At 55.4% G+C, this 21976-nt stretch overlaps 1 protein-coding gene and 1 long non-coding RNA gene across 2 annotated transcripts in view; one reads left to right on the top strand and one right to left on the bottom strand.

The window, feature by feature from the left end:
* Nucleotides 1-15955, top strand: part of FRAS1 (Fraser extracellular matrix complex subunit 1) — a 177204-nt gene extending 161249 nt beyond the window's left edge. The window contains exons 59-74 of the mRNA XM_072863417.1: nucleotides 571-776; nucleotides 1256-1412; nucleotides 2097-2297; nucleotides 3669-3856; nucleotides 4042-4317; nucleotides 5987-6219; nucleotides 6618-6778; nucleotides 7550-7764; nucleotides 9127-9277; nucleotides 10276-10383; nucleotides 10560-10719; nucleotides 11453-11569; nucleotides 12316-12482; nucleotides 12819-13024; nucleotides 14194-14340; nucleotides 15371-15955. Of these exons, the coding sequence (XP_072719518.1) occupies nucleotides 571-776; nucleotides 1256-1412; nucleotides 2097-2297; nucleotides 3669-3856; nucleotides 4042-4317; nucleotides 5987-6219; nucleotides 6618-6778; nucleotides 7550-7764; nucleotides 9127-9277; nucleotides 10276-10383; nucleotides 10560-10719; nucleotides 11453-11569; nucleotides 12316-12482; nucleotides 12819-13024; nucleotides 14194-14340; nucleotides 15371-15955 (3278 nt within the window). The remainder of the gene's footprint in view (nucleotides 1-570; nucleotides 777-1255; nucleotides 1413-2096; nucleotides 2298-3668; nucleotides 3857-4041; nucleotides 4318-5986; nucleotides 6220-6617; nucleotides 6779-7549; nucleotides 7765-9126; nucleotides 9278-10275; nucleotides 10384-10559; nucleotides 10720-11452; nucleotides 11570-12315; nucleotides 12483-12818; nucleotides 13025-14193; nucleotides 14341-15370) is intronic.
* A 1530-nt stretch (nucleotides 15956-17485) lies between these two features.
* LOC140651895 (uncharacterized) lies at nucleotides 17486-21672 on the bottom strand. Its single transcript, XR_012042584.1, has 3 exons — nucleotides 21497-21672; nucleotides 17943-18072; nucleotides 17486-17700 (listed from the first exon to the last, which is right to left on the bottom strand). It is a non-coding gene; the product is annotated as an uncharacterized lncRNA (long non-coding RNA).
* Between the last annotated feature and the right edge of the window lie 304 nt (nucleotides 21673-21976).

Here is a 21976-nt window from a genome sequence, read left to right as displayed (position 1 = left end):
CTCGTGTTTGCTTGCCTAAGGAAAGCACACACTGTATAATTTAACTTTGTAGTAGTCTATAATCATTTCTGCCTTTGTATCTTCTGTTCAGGTCTGCTGCAAGCTATTTGTTCTGTGTCTGTCCGCAGACAGTAGGATAATGCTTTGAGACATAGCATCCATTTCAGTAGAGTCCTCATACAATCCCCTCCTGACATGCCTTGCAAACACACCATCCCTGTACCGCCGGCCCTGTCTTGTTCTCCAGCGCATTGCAACAGCACCAAAACATTAGGGAAGGAACAAGTTTCATCAACTGTTGGAGTAGGTGACTGAGAGGTGACGAGAAGAGATACCTTCTTTTTGAAGCACTGCAGGGCCTGCTGATCCCGGGCTCTATAGAGGGATGATGGCAGTAATGGTCACTTGTTTGTTTGAAACCAAATCCTGTGTTGAGGCACAGTGAAGCTGCCGTCTTGTTCTCTGGCTGTCAGACTCCATGCAGCAGTTCTCCTAGGGTCTTTGTGCCTCACTTAGCTGCTGTCTCTCTGTGGAGCTTGAACGCTTGACTCTTTTTATTGCCTCCTGCAGTACCAAGCATGCAGTTCACCAAGGATACGTACACAGTGAAGGAGAAGGCCGGTACTCTGCACATCCCCATCTTCCGCACCGGGGACCTGAGCTATGAGTCCTCTGTCAGGTGCTACACACAGAGCCAGACAGCAGAGGTCATGGAGGACTTTGCAGAGCGGAGAAATGCAGAGGAGTCTCGCATCACTTTCTTGAAAGGGGAGAAGGTGAGCTGAACCTGGCTTACAGGGAGAATGAAGAACCATTGATGGGAGAGGTTCAGATCTCCTCCTCGACTCTGCATTGTCAGAGGAAGCTGACAGAGGCTGTCCAAACTGGTTTCGTAGATGCTTAAAGTCACAAATTCTTCTGGTCCTGGAAGTATGACGTGACTCTGAAGGGGTCGTTTGTTTCATGATAAAACTGGTTGAAACGTGAAATGCAAATCCTCCGTGTCAGTAGGACTCGGGATTGTTGTAACAGAGGGCTGTCGGTTTGTGGAAGCAGATGTCTTCACTGCTGTGTCTCATCATGTAACTGTGTGGTCTGTCCACACTGAAGTAGCAGCCTTAAAAATAGAAGTGTTTCTTCTGGGACTGACAGTATTTAGACATTAAACCCTCGATAGTGAAGTACAGTGTGGCCTCTAAGTGGCTTCAGGGTATTTATGAATGTTTGCTGTTTTCTCCTGCTTACCTGGCTTTAGGTGAAGAACTGCAGTGTTTCTATCAGTGATGACTCTGCCTTTGAACCAGAAGAGCAGTTCCAGGTCTATCTTGGTAGCCCGCTTGGCAACCATTGGAGTGGAGCTAGGATTGGAAAGATGGACATGGCGACCATAACTGTCACCAATGACGAAGATGGTAAGCGATGAGACTCAACAAGGACGTAGGACTTGTAGTGTAGGATGCAGTTCCAGGGTAGTCAGCACAGTCTCATCAACAGTTTGTGGTTTAATTTAGTGCACGTGAATGCCTTCAGTCACATGGTCACAGCTCTGTGTGCAGGTCCCTGATGCGGTGGCTTTGTGCACCGGACTGGTCTAAACGGAGGGATTGAATAACAGTGGCTTGAACCCACCGTTTGTCCCATTTCCCATTCCCCTGCAGTTGCACAGGGAGTTGTTGTGCTTCCCCTGGGAGAGGTTGCCTTCCCTCCACAGTGTCACAGCCTGCAGAGACCTGTGGGGAAGAAGGGGGATGCCAGGTCCCTCTGGTGTGACTGCCAGTGGGGGCTGTAGCACCATCACGTGGTATGGATTTGAGGGCGTGTGGTTCAGTGGGAGGCAGGGGATGCGAGAATCATTTGCCATCCTCTGCAGCCCAATACCTGTGTTGGATTTTGCCCCACCCCTTGCCCAAATTCACACGCAACCCTTACAGCTCCAGTTTTGGCCCCTGCTTTGAGGAGTCCCTTGCTCTGAAGACGTGTAGATAGAGTCTAAAAGGAGCTGAGCTTAGCTCACCCCAGTTGCTGAATGTCCTTCATCTGTAAACAGTCAGCTGGTGTGCAAACCTGGGGCTTTTTCTTCACTGCTCTTTCTTTAGCACCCACCATTGAGTTTGAAGAAGCTGCGTACCAAGTACGGGAGCCGCCTGGCCCGGAGGGTGTTGCTGTTTTAAATATCAAGGTGGTCCGGAGAGGGGATCAGAACAGGACCTCAAAAGTCCGCTGTAGCACCCGCGATGGCTCAGCTCAGGCCGGAGTGGATTACTACCCCAAGAGTCGAATGCTCAAATTCAGCCCAGGTAAAGGGTCCTTGGAGGGAAAGTTAGAGGTGGTGGTGTGACCAGTAACATTTTGTGTATATCAGAAAGGAGCATTGAAGGGAAACATTCAGGAGATTTGGAAAAAGCCGCTTTTTGCATGAGGTTTACAACACAACACATGTCTAACTGCTCCCAGTGAAGTGAACTGCATTAGCTGTTAGAAGGCATAATATACCCTTAGATTTTGGGGTTTAGATTTGATTTGGGGTTTGATCTTGGGCTCGTCACAGTCTTTGTGGGAAGAAACACCCATCCAGCTCTTCAGTGTGTTAGAGGTGGGGTGCAAGACTTTTCCCCTTTCCTTGCATTAGGCATGTCCTTTCCCCTCTCCCCTTCTGGTTGCCTCATCATTCTCAGTTCAAACACACTGGCGTTCTGAGCACCAGCCCTCTCCGCTCGATAAGCAAAGTGCCAAGCAGCTGCCCAAGCAGGGGGGCAATAAAAAGGAGGAGGGAATGAAAGCCCGGAGGTGGCAAGCTCTTTACTGAGCAGACTGCAAATGCCTAAGGAGATAGAAAGATGGTTGAGGCTTTCTGCTCACTGGAATGAACGTCACTTGAAAAAATGGGAAGGCCGTGCCAAATCTTGCCGTGTTCTCTCTTGTGTACAACATTTCATCCCTTCACAGTGCCCCGCTAGATGAGAAGGATCTGGGGTTTGGTTTGTTTGGGGTTTTTTGTTGTTTTGTTTTTTAGTAATGTCTTTGAAATATACTACGTAGACCACTTACTATGTGGTCTTTTTGAAAGCGTGACTCTTCTGGGCTGCAGCCTCGCACTCTGCTATGGCTATAATTTTGTTATGCGAAAGGGCTGAACTGTTAAATGAAGGGTGATCAGAACAGAGGAAGAAGCACTAGCATCTGGCAGGCGAGAGTAAAGTGGTTTTCAGAGGATGTAGGGCTCAGCAGAGATCTTTCAGGATCCAGTGCAACAGCTCAGACCGTGTTGCTGGACCAAGAAGCCCTCACAAAACAATTCTGCATACTGGTGTGAGAGAGCAGAGATGCTCGCGGCAGGGCTGGGGATGTACTTTGGATCATAGATTTTTACTACAGACAACTAATACAAGACAGGCATTATTAATCCTCAGATGGCATCTGCTAGTAAATCTATCACCTGATCACTTGGATCAGTTGTCATAGCTGGAGTTTTATGTATAGAGCCCCTTTGGGGACGGGGCTAAATTATTAGTAGCAATGAGCGGAAATAAAATTTATAATGCGTATTTTATCATAATGTTTCAGTGGTCATAGCCTAGACCTGCTGTGTAGTGTTTTTATGAGAACTTCAGAGCAATATGTGATGATGAATCGAGTTCTCTCTGTTTCTTTTGCATTTCCTCTCACAGGTGTGAACCACACCATGTTTAAGGTGGAGATCATGTCCAATGAAGACCGGGAGTGGCATGAGTCCTTTTCTCTGGTGCTGGGGCCAGATGATCCGGTGGAAGCTGTTCTTGGAGATACCAGCACCGCAATAGTGACTATTTTGGATCAGGAGGCAGCAGGGAGCCTGATTCTACCAGCACCTCCCGTGGTAAGTGCCCCTTGCAATGGATGTGATTTAGTACCCTTCACGTACAGACTGAAAACCCCAGTGGGGTTTCTGAAATAAAATTAAGAGCTGCAATGATGTAGCAGGCTTGGAGCGTGTGGGAAGGACAGCCTTGTCTGCTCCTCCCCTCAGCCCCAGGCAAATGCTGCCGTCTTGCATCCATACAGGTCGTCACCCTGGCTGATTACGACCGGGTGGAAGAAGTGACCAAGGACGGTGCTAAGAAATTCCCTTCCCCAGGCTATCCGCTCATCTGTGTCACTCCTTGTGACCCTCACTTCCCCAAGTACACGGTCATGAAGGAACGCTGCAGCGAGGCTGGGATCAACCAGTCTTCGATACAGTTCAGCTGGGAAGTAGCAACCCCCACGGATGGGAATGGAGCCAGGTCGCCTTTTGAAACCATCACTGACAACACACCGTTCACTAGCGTCAACCATAAGGTACGTGGCTAGGTACCGGCATGGCGAAGCTGCAAGAGCGCATGCCGTAAGTCAGCAAGGGCTTGGGGCAGCTCTGTCAGTCTGTGTACCTGTCCTGGTTTCGGCTGGGGTAGAGGTAATTTTCTTCCCAGCAGCTGGAATAGCGCTGTGGTTTGGGTTTAGGATGACAATAATGCTGATAACACACCGATGGTGTAGTTGTTGCTGAGCAGCGCTCACACTGGTCAAGGGCTGTTCAGCTTCCCCTGCTCTGCCGGGTGCACAAGGAGCTGGGAGGGGGCACAGCCAGGACAGCTGCCCCCAACTGCCCAAAGGGCTGTTCCATACCATAGGGCGTCATGCCCAGTATAGACACTGGGGGAGTTGGCCGGGGGCAGCGATCGCTGCTGGGGGACTGGCTGGGCATCCGTCGGCAGGTGGTGAGCGGTTGCATCACTTGTGGTTTTTTTGTTTTTTTCCCTGAGTTTTGTTCCTCTCTCTCTGTTGTTATTTTCCTTTTCATTACAATTTTTTTATTTTTATTATTATTATTATTTTTATTATTATTATTATTATTTTATTTTATTTTATTTCAATTATTAAACTGGTCTTACCTCAGCCCAAGTCAGAGTTTTCTTACTTGTGCTTTTCAGATTCTGTCCCCCATCCCACTGGGAGGGGGAGGGTGAGCGAGCGGCTGCTGGTGCTTAGTTGCCGACTGGGGTTAAGCCACGACAGTCCTGTGTGATCACTCACATGTGAAATCCGGTTGCATTCCTGCAGCTGAGAAGTCACGCACCTGAAAAAGTGGCTGTGCCTGAATAAGAGCTCAGCACACTGATGTGACCTGTGTCACCAGGGTTTGGCTGTGGGATTGTCTGCTTTCCTTCCATCCTGCTCAAGTTGCAGGAAGAGCATCGCTCAAGTTACGAACTGCTGTTCCTTTGGGCACCCGTTTTGCTGCATTGCTCCATGCGTGGCCTGAGACCTCTCTGTCCCTGGGCTGTTCGTGTCCTGCCCCACAAACAGAATTACTGTTTTCCTCTGAGGGCTTTTCCCAGGTGCTCCCAGTTCTGATGTCTCAGCTCTTCTGGGGCATCCAGGTGTGTTTCTAGACCATGCCTACTCGTGCATGAGTCTGAGACATTTTTAGTGGGTAGCGCACGCTTTAGTTACACAGAGATTAAAACCTTGGATTTAGGAATTGGCATGAGACATATGGGTGCTTCTTTGGGGATTATTTTTTTTTCTTTTGGCTTCAGAAAATTTAGCACTGTTCTTCACTGAGCCTGCTAAAAGCACCACTTCTGTTGATGTGGGAAGTAGCTGTGAGCACTCAGACACTTAAGTAAATCCCTGGTGGCAGGAGACAGATGGAGCCTGGCAGATCATAACAGCTCGGGCTCCCTCTTCCCCTCCCTTCAGTATGTGGGCAGAGTTAGGAAGCTGTAAAGTACCCGACGTACTCGAGCGTCTGCTGCAGCGTCGGTAACAAGAGGCCGGTCACACCGGCATGCTCAAGTGGCCAAGCAGACATTGGCACGCACATGCTCCTAGTTTGTGTTTGCGTGTGCCTCGCCTCCGTGCTGCTTCAAAACACCGGGACAAAGTGATTTTGCTACACGGTCAGATGCTGCAACGCTGGTGTGTTTGACCCACATGCACGTTTCTCCCTCCTCGTTCCCTGCAGGTCCTGGACAGCATTTACTTCAGCCGGCGGTTCCACGTGCGCTGTGTGGCCAAGGCTGTGGACAAGGCTGGCCATGTGGGGACCCCCCTGAGAAGCAACATGGTTACCATAGGCACAGACAGTGCCATTTGTCACACTCCTGTGGTCGCAGGGACGGCCCGAGGTTTCCAGGCACAGTCATTCATTGCCACTCTGAAGTACTTGGATGTCAAGCACAAGGAGCATCCCAACAGGTATGAGCCTGGAGAAGGGGAGAGCACGGTCCTTCCCCGGGCCCCCCAGGGTTACAGAGCTGGCTTGGGTCCAGAGGAGAACGTGTGTCTGAAACCACATCCCTCCACGCGGTGTGCCCTCTTGAACAGCGTAAGGCGCTCAGGGTAGCGCTCCCACTCTCTTCCTCGCACCCTACTCTGCTGAGCGGGTGCCCTGCCCCTCAGGGAATTGGAGTTGGTGGGACAGCTTAAGGAGCAGATACGTAGACGGGGAAATCTAGCTGAAACTAAGTATCAGGCTGCCACTAGCAGGCTCACCCTGTCTGCGCTGCGCTGCTGTGGGGCGTGGGGTAATGTGCGAGGCTCCCATGCCTGCCAGGGCTGCTTTTTTCTACTGTCTCATCCGCTATTTGTTCCAGAATCCACATCTCGGTGCAGATCCCCCATCAGGATGGTATGCTGCCCCTCATCTCCACCCTGCCGCTGCACAATCTGCATTTCCTTCTCTCCGAGTCTATCTACAGGCACCAGCATGTCTGCTCAAACCTGGTCACCATCAGAGACCTCAGAGGCATCTCAGGTAATTTTTAAAGCCAACTTTTGCTTTCTGAACTTGGGGGTAGGGACAAGCCAGTAAAGAAATGCAGAGAAGGCGGCTTTGTCTTTCTCCGGGCTCTCTTGACATTATGTAAGTAATAATTAATCTTCCTATACTAACAGCAGTGAACAGAGTTGCCCCGTTGAAGATGAGATGCGATGTATGGGAATGTTTAAAAGATAATGGGGAGGTTGTAGGTTCACACCGTGCTGGTGATTTTCTGCTTTTCAAATCTGTCTTGTGATATCCATGCGGTTAGAGAGGGATCCACAGGAAGTGGATCACTGTGTCTGCGTCACTGAGGTCTCCAGCGTGGCAACAAGAAGCAGTAAAAGCAAATTCACTGCTGAAGTAAATGCCAGAGCCAAAGAAAAAAGGCAGTTTGTGTCTCTAACGCTCAGGGTAATGGGGTCCACATTTGTTCCACGGTGGGCAAGAGGTTGTTGCACTTCATTCTTTTCATTTCATACTCAAGCTGTTCTGCATTTCTTAAAGTTTAACTTCAACCTTTCATTAGTAGGTTCATAAGTTTGGTTTTTAGGATTCTTACCCCATTCGTACAATATTTTCTCCTGTGAAGACCTGTGTATATTCAGTTTGACCTCTAGGATAACGAAGGGAGAGGAGCCTGTTAAGTTGCTAATATAATAAAAGTCACTGACATGATTTGAGAATGAAAACAGGACCTCAGTACTTGTCTTCAAGCTCTTTACAATCCGGAGCGATCAGTGTCCTGATGTCTCTTCATCCCAGAGGCAGGGTTTCTGGACGAAGTGACCTACGACAGCATCATTCTCGGTCCTGGCTATGACCGCCCTTACCAGTTTGACCCCACAGTGAGAGAGCCGAAGACGATCCAGCTCTATAAGCACCTCAACCTGAAGAGCTGCATTTGGACTTTTGATGCTTATTACGACATGACTGAATTAATCGACGTCTGCGGAGGCTCTGTCACCGCTGACTTCCAGGTGAGAAGCCATATCCAAAACTCTTCCACGTCATCCAGATCTTTCTCAGTCCTTAGGCAAAGCTCCACTTTGTGTTCATGAATATTTGCCAGGTATGTTTGCTGCTCCGCTCTGTACAGCTGGAGCATGGGGGTTTTCCCCCTTTTACCTAGAAAAGAATGGTGCTTTGTGAAATGCATTTAATTTGTTTATTTTGGTTGGGGTATCGTAGGTTTTATTCTCTTAATCTTCAGAGCGCCAGTAAAATATTTTTTTTTTTAATATAAGGATGTACTGGAAATATAAAACATTCTCACCTGTGCTCTCTTCTTTTACAATTTTGACTGTATTCTTAGCCAATATAAACGAGCAAAGAAAAGGGCAGAGGTGCATCAGCTCGTATGCCTCAGTGGAGCGAGGTCATGGGAATTTTAAAGTAATTTCTTAATTAACCAACTGGCAGACCAAAAGCCAGAAATGTTCTTCTATAAAATAGCAGCTTTTGCTACTAGACGTGTCTCACTGCCCTCTCATGGATGGATTATACATGTACACCTCACTCAAGTGAGTATCTCATCTACATTAGATTCTTGTATTAAATTCCCAGTCAGAATGTTACGGCCAACATAATCTCTTTTAATTCCTGCCAGTCTGGAATACTTTGTTAACTTTCCTTTTATAGCTCCAATTATTTGCACAAATCCAGAGAAACTACTTGAACTGAACAACTGCATAATTTAGTACATGGCACCAACCGGTCTGGAATGTCCCTCTGAGCTTTCTCAGGGGCTTGCAGACTACAGCCGCGCTCCGCAGATAATAAATGGTGTATATATAGCCAGAGAGCTGTGGTATTTCAGGTACTCTTAGGGCCAGTCCTGAGCAAGCAGAATTGCTTATTTTTAATTCACAGAATTGGAAACTGAGGGGGTTTTGAGGTGAAGTTGTGACCACAGCTCCTTTTGTACCACGACACCTTAGCATTTACCCTTATTTAGAATGCAGGTTTGTCTGAAGTCGGAGTTTTGTAGGATGTGAGGAGTGCTCTGTGCTTGCATACTTCTTCCCAGCAGTTCACTATTGTTTTTCAAATGGCAGTCCAGCAATAACTTTTTTGCAAATGAGCTAATTGTTTGCCACTAATGCTCAGTCTTTATGGTGCAGCGACATTATATTGCTTTAGAAATACTTCGTCCCCACATTATCCTCCCTGTGTTTAGGACATCCGTAGTCCAGAACTAAAAAGGAGTTGTCTGTTGGAGGTATTCTGGCTTTTTTTCCCCATTTGCAGAGCAGAATGCGAATGCAGTGGGTGCTGTGAGCCTGGACCAGCGTCTCTCCTTTGGAAGGTGCATAACCACCTTTTTGGGCTTTTATTGACAGGTACGGGACTCTGCTCAGTCCTTCTTAACAGTCCACGTCCCGCTCTATGTGTCCTACATTTACGTGACAGCGCCGAGAGGTTGGGCTTCTCTTGAGCATCACACAGAGATGGAGTTCTCCTTTTTCTACGATACTGTTCTCTGGAGGACGGGTAGGTCCGAGGCATTTGAAGGGAAGCGGGAGAATTGGTTTGTTCTCGTTTTTTTCCTTTTTATTAGTTTCTTCGCTGCCACCGCAGTCCTGAGCACAGGTAGCAGTCGCTGAAGTAAAGCTTAGCAAGGGGCCTGTCATTTCCCCCCGGCCTCTCTCTGCTAATGGGAACAGTTGTCACCGAGCCCTAGAAAGTGCTGCAGGAAAAGAGCTCTCTCTTGAGCAGTCTCCACAGCCAGGCAGAGGCTGGTCCCTGTGGGATATCTGGAGTGATTTCTCCAACACCTTTCAGTGATTCTCATGTGGGAGCTGCAGTCACGTTCCTCAGCCTCCTGGCTCTCACGGATGGACTTTTTCCCGTAGTATTCCCTTGTTTGTTAAAACAGCAGTACTCCCAGTGGCGAGCCCTAAATTGTTCCTGTCCTCTGCTGGTGGTTACATCCAAGACCTAGCATCCGTGCGTTTATGTGTGGTTTATCCTGTGCCTGCGAGTCTTCTATTTCCAGCTTGTTAACTTTCCTTTCCCACAATATCTGGAGCCTGTGTGTGCTGTGAACGCGTGCCTGCAGCCTTCAGCAGTCCTGCTGCTCAAAGGGCTTTGAGGAACAGACAGTGCCTCACCTTGGATTTTATTCTGCCAGCAGTGACACTAAGTATTGTAGAGCTTCGTTCATGGAGGGCCACTCAGGAATTAAGGCCAGGAGTGCCCAGAAACAATTATCTACACCTTCCTATGTAAAATCAGTTACATTCACAGGCTAATCATAGGGGGGACCTCAGTATATTTACTTCATTTATGCTTGAGTAAGACTTGGGCGGCACATGTGGATAACAGAGGAACTGTATAGCTGACTCACTGGAGGATGATCCCAATCAAACCATACCTTTTTGGAGCTCTCTCAAATGCTTCTGGAACTGCATGGGGCTGACAGAGCCCACCTGAGGACCGCCTGTGCTGTGTGGCCTCCCCAGTGATTTTGTTCTTGCTGCACTGTGCAGGGATTCAGACGGACAGCGTTCTCTCAGCCCGGCTGCAGATAATCAGGATCTACATCCGCGAGGATGGCCGGCTGGTTATCGAGTTCAAGACGCAGGCCAAGTTCAGAGGTGAGACCATTAGTCCTGATAGAGGAAGAAATCCACGTACAAATACAGGTCTGTTCTGAAAGCACAGGTAGCAGAACAAGTCCCTCTTCCCACGAGGAGTCCCTCTGTGCTGAGGTGTGCAGCGTGGGGTCTCCCCGTACCCTGCCTTATCTGTCACCTCCTTGTCCTCACCCCAGGGCTTTTTGTAATGGAGCACCACAGCCTGCCAGATGTCAAGTCTTTTTTAATGACTCCAGACCACCTGGGAGGGATCGAATTTGACCTGCAGCTGCTGTGGAGCGCTCAGACTTTCGACTCTCCCTACCAGCTCTGGAGAGCGACCAGCTCCTATAACAGGTGAGGGCTGTGGGTTCAGCCACCTTCAGCAGCTTCCCGCAGCACGACGTTCTTCTTAAGCACTGAACGGCAGAGCAGTTCTTAAGCAGCGGCAGAGCAGTTTCAAAGCCAGGCCTGAGAGCAATCCCTGTTGCCCTTTCAGCAGCCACAGCGATAGTGTGGAGCGGTCAGGAGCCAGCCTTGTTCAAGGGCTCAGAGCTAGAGCACACAGGGAGCCGCTGTCAGGCCTGAAAACGCTCCTCTACTGGTTGTGTAAGTAGAGGGAAAAATCAGTTCATCTCCTTGTAAATGCATTTTTCTAGCAGTTAGGCCAGTGGGTAGGCAGATACCAGAGGTCACAGTGTATTCAAGGTTGTTTTGCAGTCTGCAAGTTAAAAGCAGGATTTCATGTCCATGATTGACTTAATCAGTAATGCTATGCTTGGTGGAGGTAGGTATATTAAGATGCAGAAATATTTGGTTCACTTTTTTAAAAAATTCCTTTTCATTATCAGTTCTCTCTGTGACTGTTTATTCTTACAGTCTGTGCTCCTTGCACAGAGGGTCGTACTAAACACCGCAGGTCAAATTTGTCCCTCCTGCGACTGCTGGAGTAGATGGACATTTCTGGGGCAAGGGAGAGGCCCTGCTATGAACTTCGTCTTGCCTGCTTACACTAATGAGAACATGGTGGGTGTCAGGCAAACACATTGGAGTCTCGTTTGGTGACGCAGTGTCTCCTGTCTGTTCCCAGGAAGGACTACTCTGGAGAGTACACGATCTTCTTAATCCCCTGTACCGTGCAGCCCACGCAGCCGTGGATAGAGCCTGGAGACAAGCCCCTGCCCTGTACGGCTCATGCTCCCGAGCGGTAAGGAGCCCCCATCGTCACAGCAGCAGGACAGTTTCAGCCCACTTGGGTTGTTTGTGTGGTCCCAGCAGGCGTGTGGCACACTACAACAGCAGCAGGAAGGGAAAAGGGGAGGAGAGGAACCTCCCCTTTGGCTCAGGAGTCCCCCGGCGACTGAGACTGTTCCCCCTCAGGGCGGTGGAAGATTGCTGGGCTGGGCTGGGCTGGTGGTCCGGGTGCTCCAGACAGTCTGTAGCACGGCAGAGTCTGTTACGCCTGGCAGCACAAGGCAAGCATCTTTGCTTTCTTTAAAAAAAACAACTTTCTTAAAACACGTTGCCTTCATCTGTGTGCCTGCCTTTCCTCTGTCACGTCTAGCGAGACTGTGGACTCCCAGAACGGGGGCTGTCCTGGGCCTTTGTACGTCTCGGCCAGCAGTTTTCAGCCTTGGGGCTGCAGAAGGCCACGTAGCCTTCGGTTGTTCCCAGACAGAAAGAAAATCAAACCTGTTGGGAGGAGGCTTCAGCTGGTCGTGCAGAGCCCCCCACCATTACTGGAAAACTGGGGCAGGGTGAGGGGCAAGGAGTCATCTTGGGTTGAACACCACCGTAGTACGGGCTGCTAGACTATAAATAGTAAAGTAGTAAAATATATAAAAGTAAAGCAGAAGGGAAGCAAGGTGAAGCAGACCGCGTAGGTCACCAGCGTGTAACTTCAGATGCGTCCAAACTAAAGCTGTCCTTTTTCCTTTCCTGTCCCAATTTTAGATTTTTGATCCCGATTGCCTTCCAGCAGACAAACCGCCCCGTTCCTGTCGTCTACTCCCTAAACACGGAGTTTCAGCTCTGTAACAACGAGAAGGTGTTTCTGATGGACCCCACCAAATCCGAAATGTCTCTGGCAGAAATGGATTACAAAGGGGCTTTTTCAAAGGGTAGGATTTATTTTCTTTTTCTTTCCTGTTCTGCTTGTACTTAATGTTTCTGTCTTCACAACTTCCATTCCTCTGAAAGAGAAGGGTAAAACCCAGATTTGGCTTTGCCTCTCTCACAGCAACAAATGGCGTTTTGATCGTGTTACAGCCCTGTAATGGCACGACCAGAAGACCAGACAAGAATGTGCCTGGCACGGTATTCTGTCATCTGCACACGCAAATCAAACCCCTTCAAAACCCTGAGCCGTGTGTAGTTCGGTGCGTTTGGCTGTAACAGTGGTTCTCTCTGTTGAATTGGAGAATTTAACCTGACTGGTTTTGTCCCAACCTCCTCAGGGCAAACCCTGTACGGCCGCGTGCTCTGGAACCCCGAACAAAACCTCAATGCCGCTTACAAACTGCAGCTGGAAAAAGTCTATCTGTGTACGGGCAAGGATGGCTACGTGCCTTTCTTTGACCCAACGGGCACTGTCTATAACGAGGGGCCCCAGTATGGCTGCATTCAACCCAACAAGCACCTGAAACACCGATTTCTCCTCTTGGTAAGTTTTCTGCTGTGGACAAAACCACGATATTGAGTATTGCGTGTGGTCGTGTCCGGAGAAGTCTGGTCTCAGCCTCTTGCTGACCTAACAGACCTGGGAACTAAATGGCCTTCCTGCTTGTGGGGAGGGGCCGCACATACTGATATTTAGCTCGTATTAGCCATTTCAGTCCGCACGTTCTCGCTAGCCTGACTGTCCCGGATGATGCAGCACTGTTGTTTTTCCGTTTGACTTCCCCAGGCACCCCCAAACCCCACAACATCCTGCAGCGTCTCCAGGCAGACCCTGCCACACTGCACCTTTGTGCAGCCACAGAAAACCAGAGCCAGAATAAAGCGTGGTGTCTGTGCTAAACGCTTCCCTCGTCTGTGAGGGGTCCGAAATGCAGAACCGTCCTCTGCTTCTGCTTTCTGTTTGGTTTTTTTCCCCCAACTATGAACAGATTCTGACCACAAAGGGATGAGAAGCGAAATGTGGTGGATTTTTTGCAGTACTGGGCAGACAGGTGCAAACCATGAAGACAAAATCAGTTTCTCCTCAGTCTTTATCCATGAGTATTTCTTAGTCAGAAAAAAAAAAATCAAACCACAAATTAGGAAGAAAAAGAAGTGACATACCAAGCTCTTAAAATTTCCCTTGATCTCTGCTTATACCATGGCTTGGAATTGACAGGACCGGCATCACATAAAGGCAGATTTATTTACCGCTTACGCAGAAGTTCTCCTTCATCGTATAAATCTACGATTAGCTCCCAAGATGCGTTCAGCTCTTCTTACATGCTTTGCAATGAGCATTTGCCAGCGTCCTCGCTGGCGGCCCCGTTACCACTCACAGGACGAGGGTAATGTTAATGGTATTAGTTAGTTTGGCACGCATATTTGAGCAGGCTGGTTAAACTCTTCTCCTGATGTTCAGTTCTACAAACCTAATATCGACACAGCCAGTGCTAAAATAGTGTCTACAAATCACATAGTTCATAAATATTTTCTGTGCAGTAAGCTATGCGTTTAAAGAAATGTCCGTGCCCACATGTAGGTGTGGAGACTGGGCATTTGGATTCGATTTCCGCAGCAGTAGGCGGGTGTTATTTAGTGACCTGGCTTCTGGCTTCGCTTTGGAAAGATGACAGCGTCCACTCCTCTTCATAACGCCTCTCTGATTTCCAGGACCGAAACCAACCAGAAGTGACGGATAAGTATTTCCACGACGTGCCTTTCGATGCCCACTTTGCTTCCGAACTGTCGGAGTTTCATTCGGTAAGCAGCATGCCCGGAGTCGATGGATTTACGCTCAAGGTGGATGCTCTCTACAAGGTACGTACCAAGTGATTATTGGTAGCCCAAAACTAACTTCTCTGTCCAGGATGTCCCAAATACTTTGTGAATTGTAGGCTCTGGGCCTGACACTGCCTAGGGAAACTAAATTTGTGCTAGGGTAGGTCTTGCAGCCTTCTGCGGTTTAACGGCAACCCTCGACCAGCTTTTCTGATGGCGTGGTGGGACGCGCTCTCTCCCCACCCACCCGCAACGTGGTCTCCGTGAAGCGAGGTGGCCTCACGTACACGTGATCACCTGCGTTTGCAGGTCGTACTGTAGCAGGCCTCTCCCTGATTTCCCTGGGTATAAATGCGAGGTGAGAAATCAGAAATCTGTTCAGCAGTGGAGCACGTAAACGGTGCTGCCCCTTCCTCTGAAGGTATCCGCAGCTCGGAGCTCTCCGCGCCCCTTCCCAATTAGAGGGGCAGGCGAGCTCTGCTTGCGGTTCCTCTCTGTGCGCAGAGGCTGGCAAGTACGAGACTCGGAGGAGCCGAGCAGCTCGTGGCAGAAACAGGAGGGACACAGAGAAAGCTCTCGATCGAGGGCAGAATTTTATATCCTGATTTCTGGGCTTTTTTGTCCCTCCCCAGAGAGGCCCTCTTCATAACTCAGTGACCTCTGTTTGCTTAAGGGACTTCTTATTGCTACGATTGTACCATAAATTAACAGTGGAGCCACTTAAGACACGAACTCCAGCACAGAAAATAGAGATGAGGAATTTATTCTGGTGATTAAGATTTTTTTTTTTTTTTCCCAAAGCACTCAGGAAAGAAGCTCTTTAAAAACATCTTATTAATGTTCCCGAATTAATTATTGCAGTTGCCAAAGATAGACAACAAGACCCAACGCCTCACTTGGTGATAAACATTATTGCAGGTGCTCATAAAAACACCCTGGGCTTTTTTGTTGGTATTTGCACGAGTCAAGAGACAGGACAAAAAATGCAACCAGCTCGACCTTTACGAAATCACTTGATCGAAAAGCCGTAGTTAAAATTTCCTGTGTGCATGTGTTCCCTTTCTTAAAGGTGGAAGCTGGACACCAGTGGTACCTCCAAGTCATCTACGTAATTGGCCCGGAGAGCATGGCAGGGCCTCGCGTTCAGCGATCCCTCACTCGCCGCTGGAAACGAGGCCGCAGGGACTTGGTCGATAGCGACGGGAGGCTGATGCTGGATGACTCCTTAATCTACGACAACGAAGGTGACCAGATCAAGAACGGCACCAACATGAAGTCGCTGATCTTGGAGAGGGAGGAAGCCACCGTCGCGGCCTCCTTGTCTCAAACGGGCGCTTCCCTGGGGAGCGCCTTCGCTGCCGTCACCCTGCTGCTGCTGGTGCTTTCGGGAGTTTGCCTCCTCACCAGGAAGTGTCGAAAGCTGCGGAGGAAGCGGGAGGCTGCCAGAGCCGCCCCAGAGGAGCATCCCCTGAACACCAAGGTGGAGCTGCCCAGGGGCGCGGGGAAGGCCCTGGACCGCCGGTACTGCACCGTGAGGAACGTTAATATATTGAGGGAAACCGGGGGCGTCTGCGAGGGGAAAGGCAGGAAGGTGAAGCAGGTGAACTTGGAAGTCAAAGTCCACAGCAATTTGCACGACGGAACAGAAGTTTAATGGAGCACACGCTTTGGTTTGGTAAAAGCTTTTTATAAATTGTAAAAAAAAAAAAAAAAAAAAAATCCTAAAAAGAAAAGCTAAGAAAAGTTATGCTGGTATTTTTATACTCTTGTGAGAAGGAGGAGGGGCTCTAGCTCACCTCCGCTCCCCAGCTGCCGGCACAGCACTGCTGGACCAGGCCGGGCAGGCGGTGCAGAGCTCTCCCTCCGTGCCCCCACCGTGCTCCTCCAGCTCCGGCTCTGCCGCTTCCCTGAGGGTGGCCAGGGAGCCCAGCGGCTCCCTCGGCGGTGCAGAGAGGAGGCCCAGGCCTGTGGCGGGGCATCCTGGGGCCGTTGTCCCCCCTGGCATGGAGGGGTGGCTCTGCATCAGCCAGGGGAGAGCAGCAGGGACCCTCTGCTCCTGGCCTGCAGGGCTCGGGGTCGGTTCCCCGCCTCGCCGGGGAATAAAGCAAGAAACGCAACGTCTCCTTGTTGAATACCCGAGGCAAGCGGCCTTGGTTTGCCTCTTAAAATGAGGTAAGACCCTACAGAAAACCAAACTGCAAACCGGGTGCTCGGTATTTGGGGGTTGGGAGGTTCATTTTGGGGCGATGCTGGCTGTGGGGATGGGGCGGGGGGTGGCAGGGACACGAATTGTCACGTGGGGTATTAACTGTCCCCTCTCACCGCGCGGCAGGGAGTAAAGTTGGAATATAAACCTGACACAGAGCGTGACCGGGGTGTCCTTTCCCTGCGCCTCCCCTCCGCCAGCCCCCGTTGTTCCCCGGTGGGGCGCGTGGTGGGTGGGAGCCCCGAGCGGCTTGGGGACGGGGGGGTGCTGGATGTCCTCACCACGAGGCCTTACCGACGGCCTCCGGGGTGACCGAGGCGCGGGGCCCCGCGCCTCTTCCTGGGGTGCCAGCGGGGGCCATACCCGGCTGTTGCTGCCCGCTCCGGCCCCGCCGCTGCCAGCGCTGCCGGTACCGGCGGCTGCGGCGCCGCCCCACGCCCGCCAGGTGGCGCTGCGCTCCGCAGTGCTGCTCCGCGTCCGCCAGGGGGCGCCGCTGAGCGGGTCCCCTCCCTGCGGGACCGGTGTCGCGGGGGGAGCGGGGGCCTTGGCTGCGGGTTTGGGGGGGGCTCCGGGCACCGAACGCGGCTGAGGAGCGGCCCCGTGGGGGGCCTCCGCTGGGGTACCCGGGGCGGGAAGGGCAGGAGGTGCCCGGCGGCTCTTGCCCCGGGCTGCAGCCCCGGGCGGCCGGTGGGGGTTTCCCGGGCAGCTCTGGGACACCCCTGCTGTGGGTCTCCCCCCCCCGGTGAAGCGGTGGTGCCGGGGCTCGGGGAACAGTTCCCCCCGAGTGCCCGGAGGGGCTGTGCTGGCCTCGCCGCCCCCTCTGTCCCATCCCGCACCCCTTCCCGGGGAGCAGCACCCAGGGGAGCCGGCGGAAGGGCCGGGGCCCCGGCGCTACCGGGGACCTGCAGCTGGGCCGAAGCCCCCTGGCCACTGCGTGCCCCCTGCCTGGGACAGCCTGCACGGATCCCTGCCGGCGTCTTGGTGCGAGTGTCATCGTTTAATAGCGAATACATCATTTACGAAGACTTCATAATTGGTACTGACTAATTATGAAAGGTAGCAAACACAGTATAAATACCGAGCAGGCAGCGCGTGGTCGTGGGTCAGCTCCAGAAGGTACCTTCTCCTCCGGCTCTTCACGGCTTCTGTTCGTTACAGCAGACTCGGCTTTTGGCATACGTCACTGTCATCACCTGAATAGTAACGTCATACCTTAATATTGTATAAAAAGTAAATAATGTATTTATAGACGTCAGCTAATACTCAAATATTCTTAATATGCTTAAAGCGTTGTATAACCATTGAAGGAAAATCAGGAATCAAAGGCTCTGCTTGTCTGTCGGCGCTGAAAAGAGCCTTTTGTGAGGTTGTAAATCACTCCTGTTCCTAGAACATCCAAATCTAATGCTGAATACTTTGGGAATATTTCACTTACAAATACTGAAAGTGTTGTGTAAACATCGAAAAAAGGTTGGAAATTGAAGACATCGAAGCCGGGTGCAGGTGACACCTTCTGCTCCTCACCCTGGGCATGTGACGGGTTGTAAATCATTCACTGTCATAACCTGAATATTAATAACTAGTTAGTAAATGTCAGCTAATGAGATAATCACTCTTCTGGGCATTGTATAAACACTGAATAGGGCAAGACTCGAAGATGGGGTTGGGGGTCTGGAAAGCGCCTTTCGCCCCAGAGACTATCTCAAGCATTTAATTCAGCCTGGTGCATGCCAGGGGACCAACGCGACCGGACCCCCACCTCCGGTGGGGGTCCATGCACCCTGCCCATCCCCCCGCCCGCCCGCCCCCCCCCCAATGTCCTCCCCCAGCCCCCAATGCCCTCCCGCCTCCCCCGCAGCCCCGGCCCCCGCGCCCCCAACCCCGGCCCCGGGTTTGGCCCCAGAAACACCCAACCGGGGCTGCGTTTCTGAGCCCAAACACACAGGACTCGCTCCCCGGCAGCCCCTCGCCCGGCCCCGGCCCCAAGGGCTCCCTTCTCGGCCCGGGGAAGCGCCCGCCTCGCTCCGTGCTGCTGAGCCCCGGCCCCGGGAGCCGGCTCTCGCCTCCCCGGCGCCCGGCCGAGCCCCGACCCCCCCAGCCCCGCGTGTGCTGTCGGGACGGGCCCGGGAGCCCCGGCGGGGTCGGGCGGTGCTGGGAACTGAGCTGGGGGACCCGGCCCCGTGTGGCCGCGGGGCGCCGGGCTCCGGCCCTCCGGGCTTTATTCGCCGGCGCCCCGAGCCTCGCCCGCTCCTCCGCGGAGCCCCCGGCAGCGCGGCCGCCCGGGCAGCGGCACTCGCCCCCCGCCTCCGCCCCGACAACCCCCGGAGCCGCGGCCCCGTCGCCGGCCGCTGCTCGGCCTCGGCCTCGGCCCCGGCCTCACGGCCCCCAGCCGCGGCTGCCGCGGCTCCCCCGGCCCCCAGCCGCTGCTCGGCCCCGGCCCCACGGCCCCCAGCCCCGCTCCCCGGCCCCGCTGGAGCACAACCAGCAACACGCGCGCGCGCGCGCCGACCGCGGCGCTCAAATGTGCTCGGGCCCCCCCCCGCGCAGGCGCCCTGCGGCGCCGCCCGCTCGCCCCGCCCCGCGCACCTGTGCCAGGCCCCGCCCCGCGCAGGCGCACCGGGCCACCGCCCACTCGCCCCGCGCACCTGTGCCAGGCCCCGCCCCGCGCAGGCGCACCGGGCCACCGCCCACTCGCCCCGCGCACCTGTGCCAGGCCCCGCCCCGCGCAGGCGCACCGGGCCACCGCCCACTCGCCCCGCGCACCTGTGCCAGGCCCCGCCCCGCGCAGGCGCACCGGGCCACCGCCCACTCGCCCCGCGCACCTGGGCCAGGCCCCGCCCCGCGCACCTGTGACCGCCGCGCCCCGCGCACGCGCACTGAAGCCCCGCCCCTCCGCGCCCCGCCCCGCGCAGGCGCCTTCTCCCCCGCCGCCAGAACCGCGCCGGCACCGGCCGCGGCGGACGCGTGGAGCGGGGGCTCCGGGCGGGACCCGTGGCCCGGGACGCGGGGAGGGAGCCGCAACCCGCGGAGCCCGGGCCGGGTCTCACGGAGCCGACGGGGCGGTCCTGGCCGGTGGGGTCCGGGGGCCCTGTTCTCCCCGTGGAGCCGGAGAACCGCACCGGGCCCGGCCTTTCCCGAGCCCCTGGAGCCCCGAGCTCGGTCTCGCCATCCCCGTCCCGGCGCCGCGGGAGGAGGAGCCGTGCTCCAGGGCCGGGCCCGAGCCGGAGCCGGGACCGGCGGCCGAAGCCCCGCGCTGCCCGCTCCTGCCTGGGGCTCCGGGCACGGTCCCCGCCGGGGCCGGCGCAGTGTCACGGAACAGGCACCGGCGGCTCCGCGCAGACACCGAATAAAGGCTGGAAACGGGCACGGCCTGAGCGGATCCCGCACCGGGGTCCCGAGCCCCCCTGCACCGGCCAGGGCGGGGAACGGGCCTCTCGGCTCCCCGGGCCCTCCCGGGGGGGCTCCGGGGCTCCGCCGCCAGGCCCCGAAACAGCGAGGGGCCGGTTCCAAGGCCCCGCACCCGGGGCCGGGTCTGTTCCCGAGCCCCCGGTCAGCGGGGGGAGCCCGTTCCAGGCCCCCGGCCCGCAGCGCTGAGTCCCTGCTGCTGCGCCCGGCAAGGCGGGAGCTGGGCTCCACTTCCCAGCCCTGAGCCTGCCCCGCTGAGCCCGGGTCCGAGCGCCGACAGGGCGGGACTCGGGCTCTGTTCTTCAAGCGCTAAAACACACGCCTTGGTCCCCGTTTCCGAGCCCCGAACCCGGCCAAACGAGCCCGGTCGCCAGCCCCGGCACGCGGCGCCCAGTCTCTCCTTTCCAGCCCTCAAACTGCCCCCATGAGCCTGGTTTCACAGCCCGCAGACGCGGGACTTGGTCTCCCTTTCGGAAACCCCACATTGCCGGCATGAGCCCGGCTGCGAGCCCCAGCCCCCGGCACGGAGCCTCTGTTCGAGAGGCGAAGGGGCCCAGCTCCGCCTCAGCCCAGGGTGCCCCTTCCCGACCCCGAACCCCACGGCTTGCCCGCACCTTTCCTGCCGCCAGGCGAGCCCGGGCTCTGCCCGCCCCGAGCCCCTGCCCGGCTCCGGACAACACGGGACTTAGTCCCAGCTCCAGGCCCCACGAGCCTGGCTTCACGTCCTGAAGGCGCTCGACGCGGCCTCTTGTCTCTGAGCCCCCACAGCACAGCACTCGCCTTCCGCTTTCAAGCCCCCGAACCCACCCGCCCAGCTTCCTTCCGAGGCCAGAACACCGAGCCCTTCGTCTCCCTGCTCCAGCCCTGCAAACGGGGGACTCGCTCGGTGGTTTTCGCCCACGTACGTGCCGGGCTTTGCCCTCGCCACTTGGTTTCTGCCTCCGAGCCCCCAGCCCGCCCAGCTCAGCCCGGCTCGGGGCTGCGGGACCCCTCGGCTCCGTCTCTGCCCCAGCCCCAGGAGTTACTTTCCCCTCGGAGCCCCCGAGCCCGTTCTCCATCTCACCAGCCCAGCTCCTGCTGCGCCAAAACCCACCCCTGGGCCCGATTCCGAGCCCCAAACCGACTCCCGGGCCCGGGCTGAGCCCCACCACCGGCCCCGGGAGCCGGCTCTCGCCTCCCCGGCGCTCGGCCGAGCCCCGACCCGCCCCAGCCCCGCGTGTGCTGTCGGGACGGGCCCGGGAGCCCCGGCGGGGTCGGGCGGTGCTCGGCACTGACCGGGGGGACCCGCGGGGGGGGCCCGGCCCCGTGTGGCCGCGGGCGGCGCGGCCGAGGCCGGGGGGCGCCGGGCTCCGGCCCTCCGGGCTTTATTCCCCGGCGCCCCGAGCCTCGCCCGCTCCTCCGCGGAGCCCCCGGCAGCGCGGCCGCTCCTCCTCGTCCCGTCCCCGCGGCGACTGCGCCACCGGGGCCCCGCGGCTCCGGGCTGGAGCAGCCCCGCTCGCCCACACGGCCCGGCCCGGAACTGCCCCGGCCGCGGCCTTGTTCCCGGCCCGGACTCTCCAGCCGATCCTCACCGCCCCTCCTCACCTGGGGCGGGCGGACACCGGCCCTCCGCGGCTCCGACCGCCCGAGGCTCCCGGCGCGGGGCCGGTCCAGGCCAGGCCCCCTGCCCGCGGAGCCGCCGCCGCTGCTGCCGCCCGCCTGCCGGCGCTGAGGGAGAGGCCGGCGGAGGAAGACGGTGGCCGCCGAGGGCCAAAACTCCCTGGGCCACGCCCCGCGCAGGCGCTCTGGGGCCCCGCCCCGCCCAGGGGGCGCGGGCTCCGCGGGGGCGGGTCCTGCGGCGAGGCGGGGCGTGGTCAGCCGGCGGGGCGGGGCGGGGCCCGTCGTCCGCGGGGTCCCAGCGCCCGCCCGCCCGCCGGCAGCACCCAGGACGCTGCGGGCAAACCCCGGCTGCGGGGCGGGGGGCACCGATCCGGTTGCTCCGCTCCGTCCCGCGCAGGCGGCCCCGGGTGAGGGCGACGGCGGGAGACCCTCGGTGTGGAGGCAGCGCGGCGGGCACCAGCCCAC

This window comes from Ciconia boyciana, chromosome 5, assembly GCF_034638445.1.
Source record: "Ciconia boyciana chromosome 5, ASM3463844v1, whole genome shotgun sequence".
NCBI lineage: Eukaryota > Metazoa > Chordata > Aves > Ciconiiformes > Ciconiidae > Ciconia > Ciconia boyciana.
This window is presented reverse-complemented; position numbering and strand designations above follow the sequence as displayed.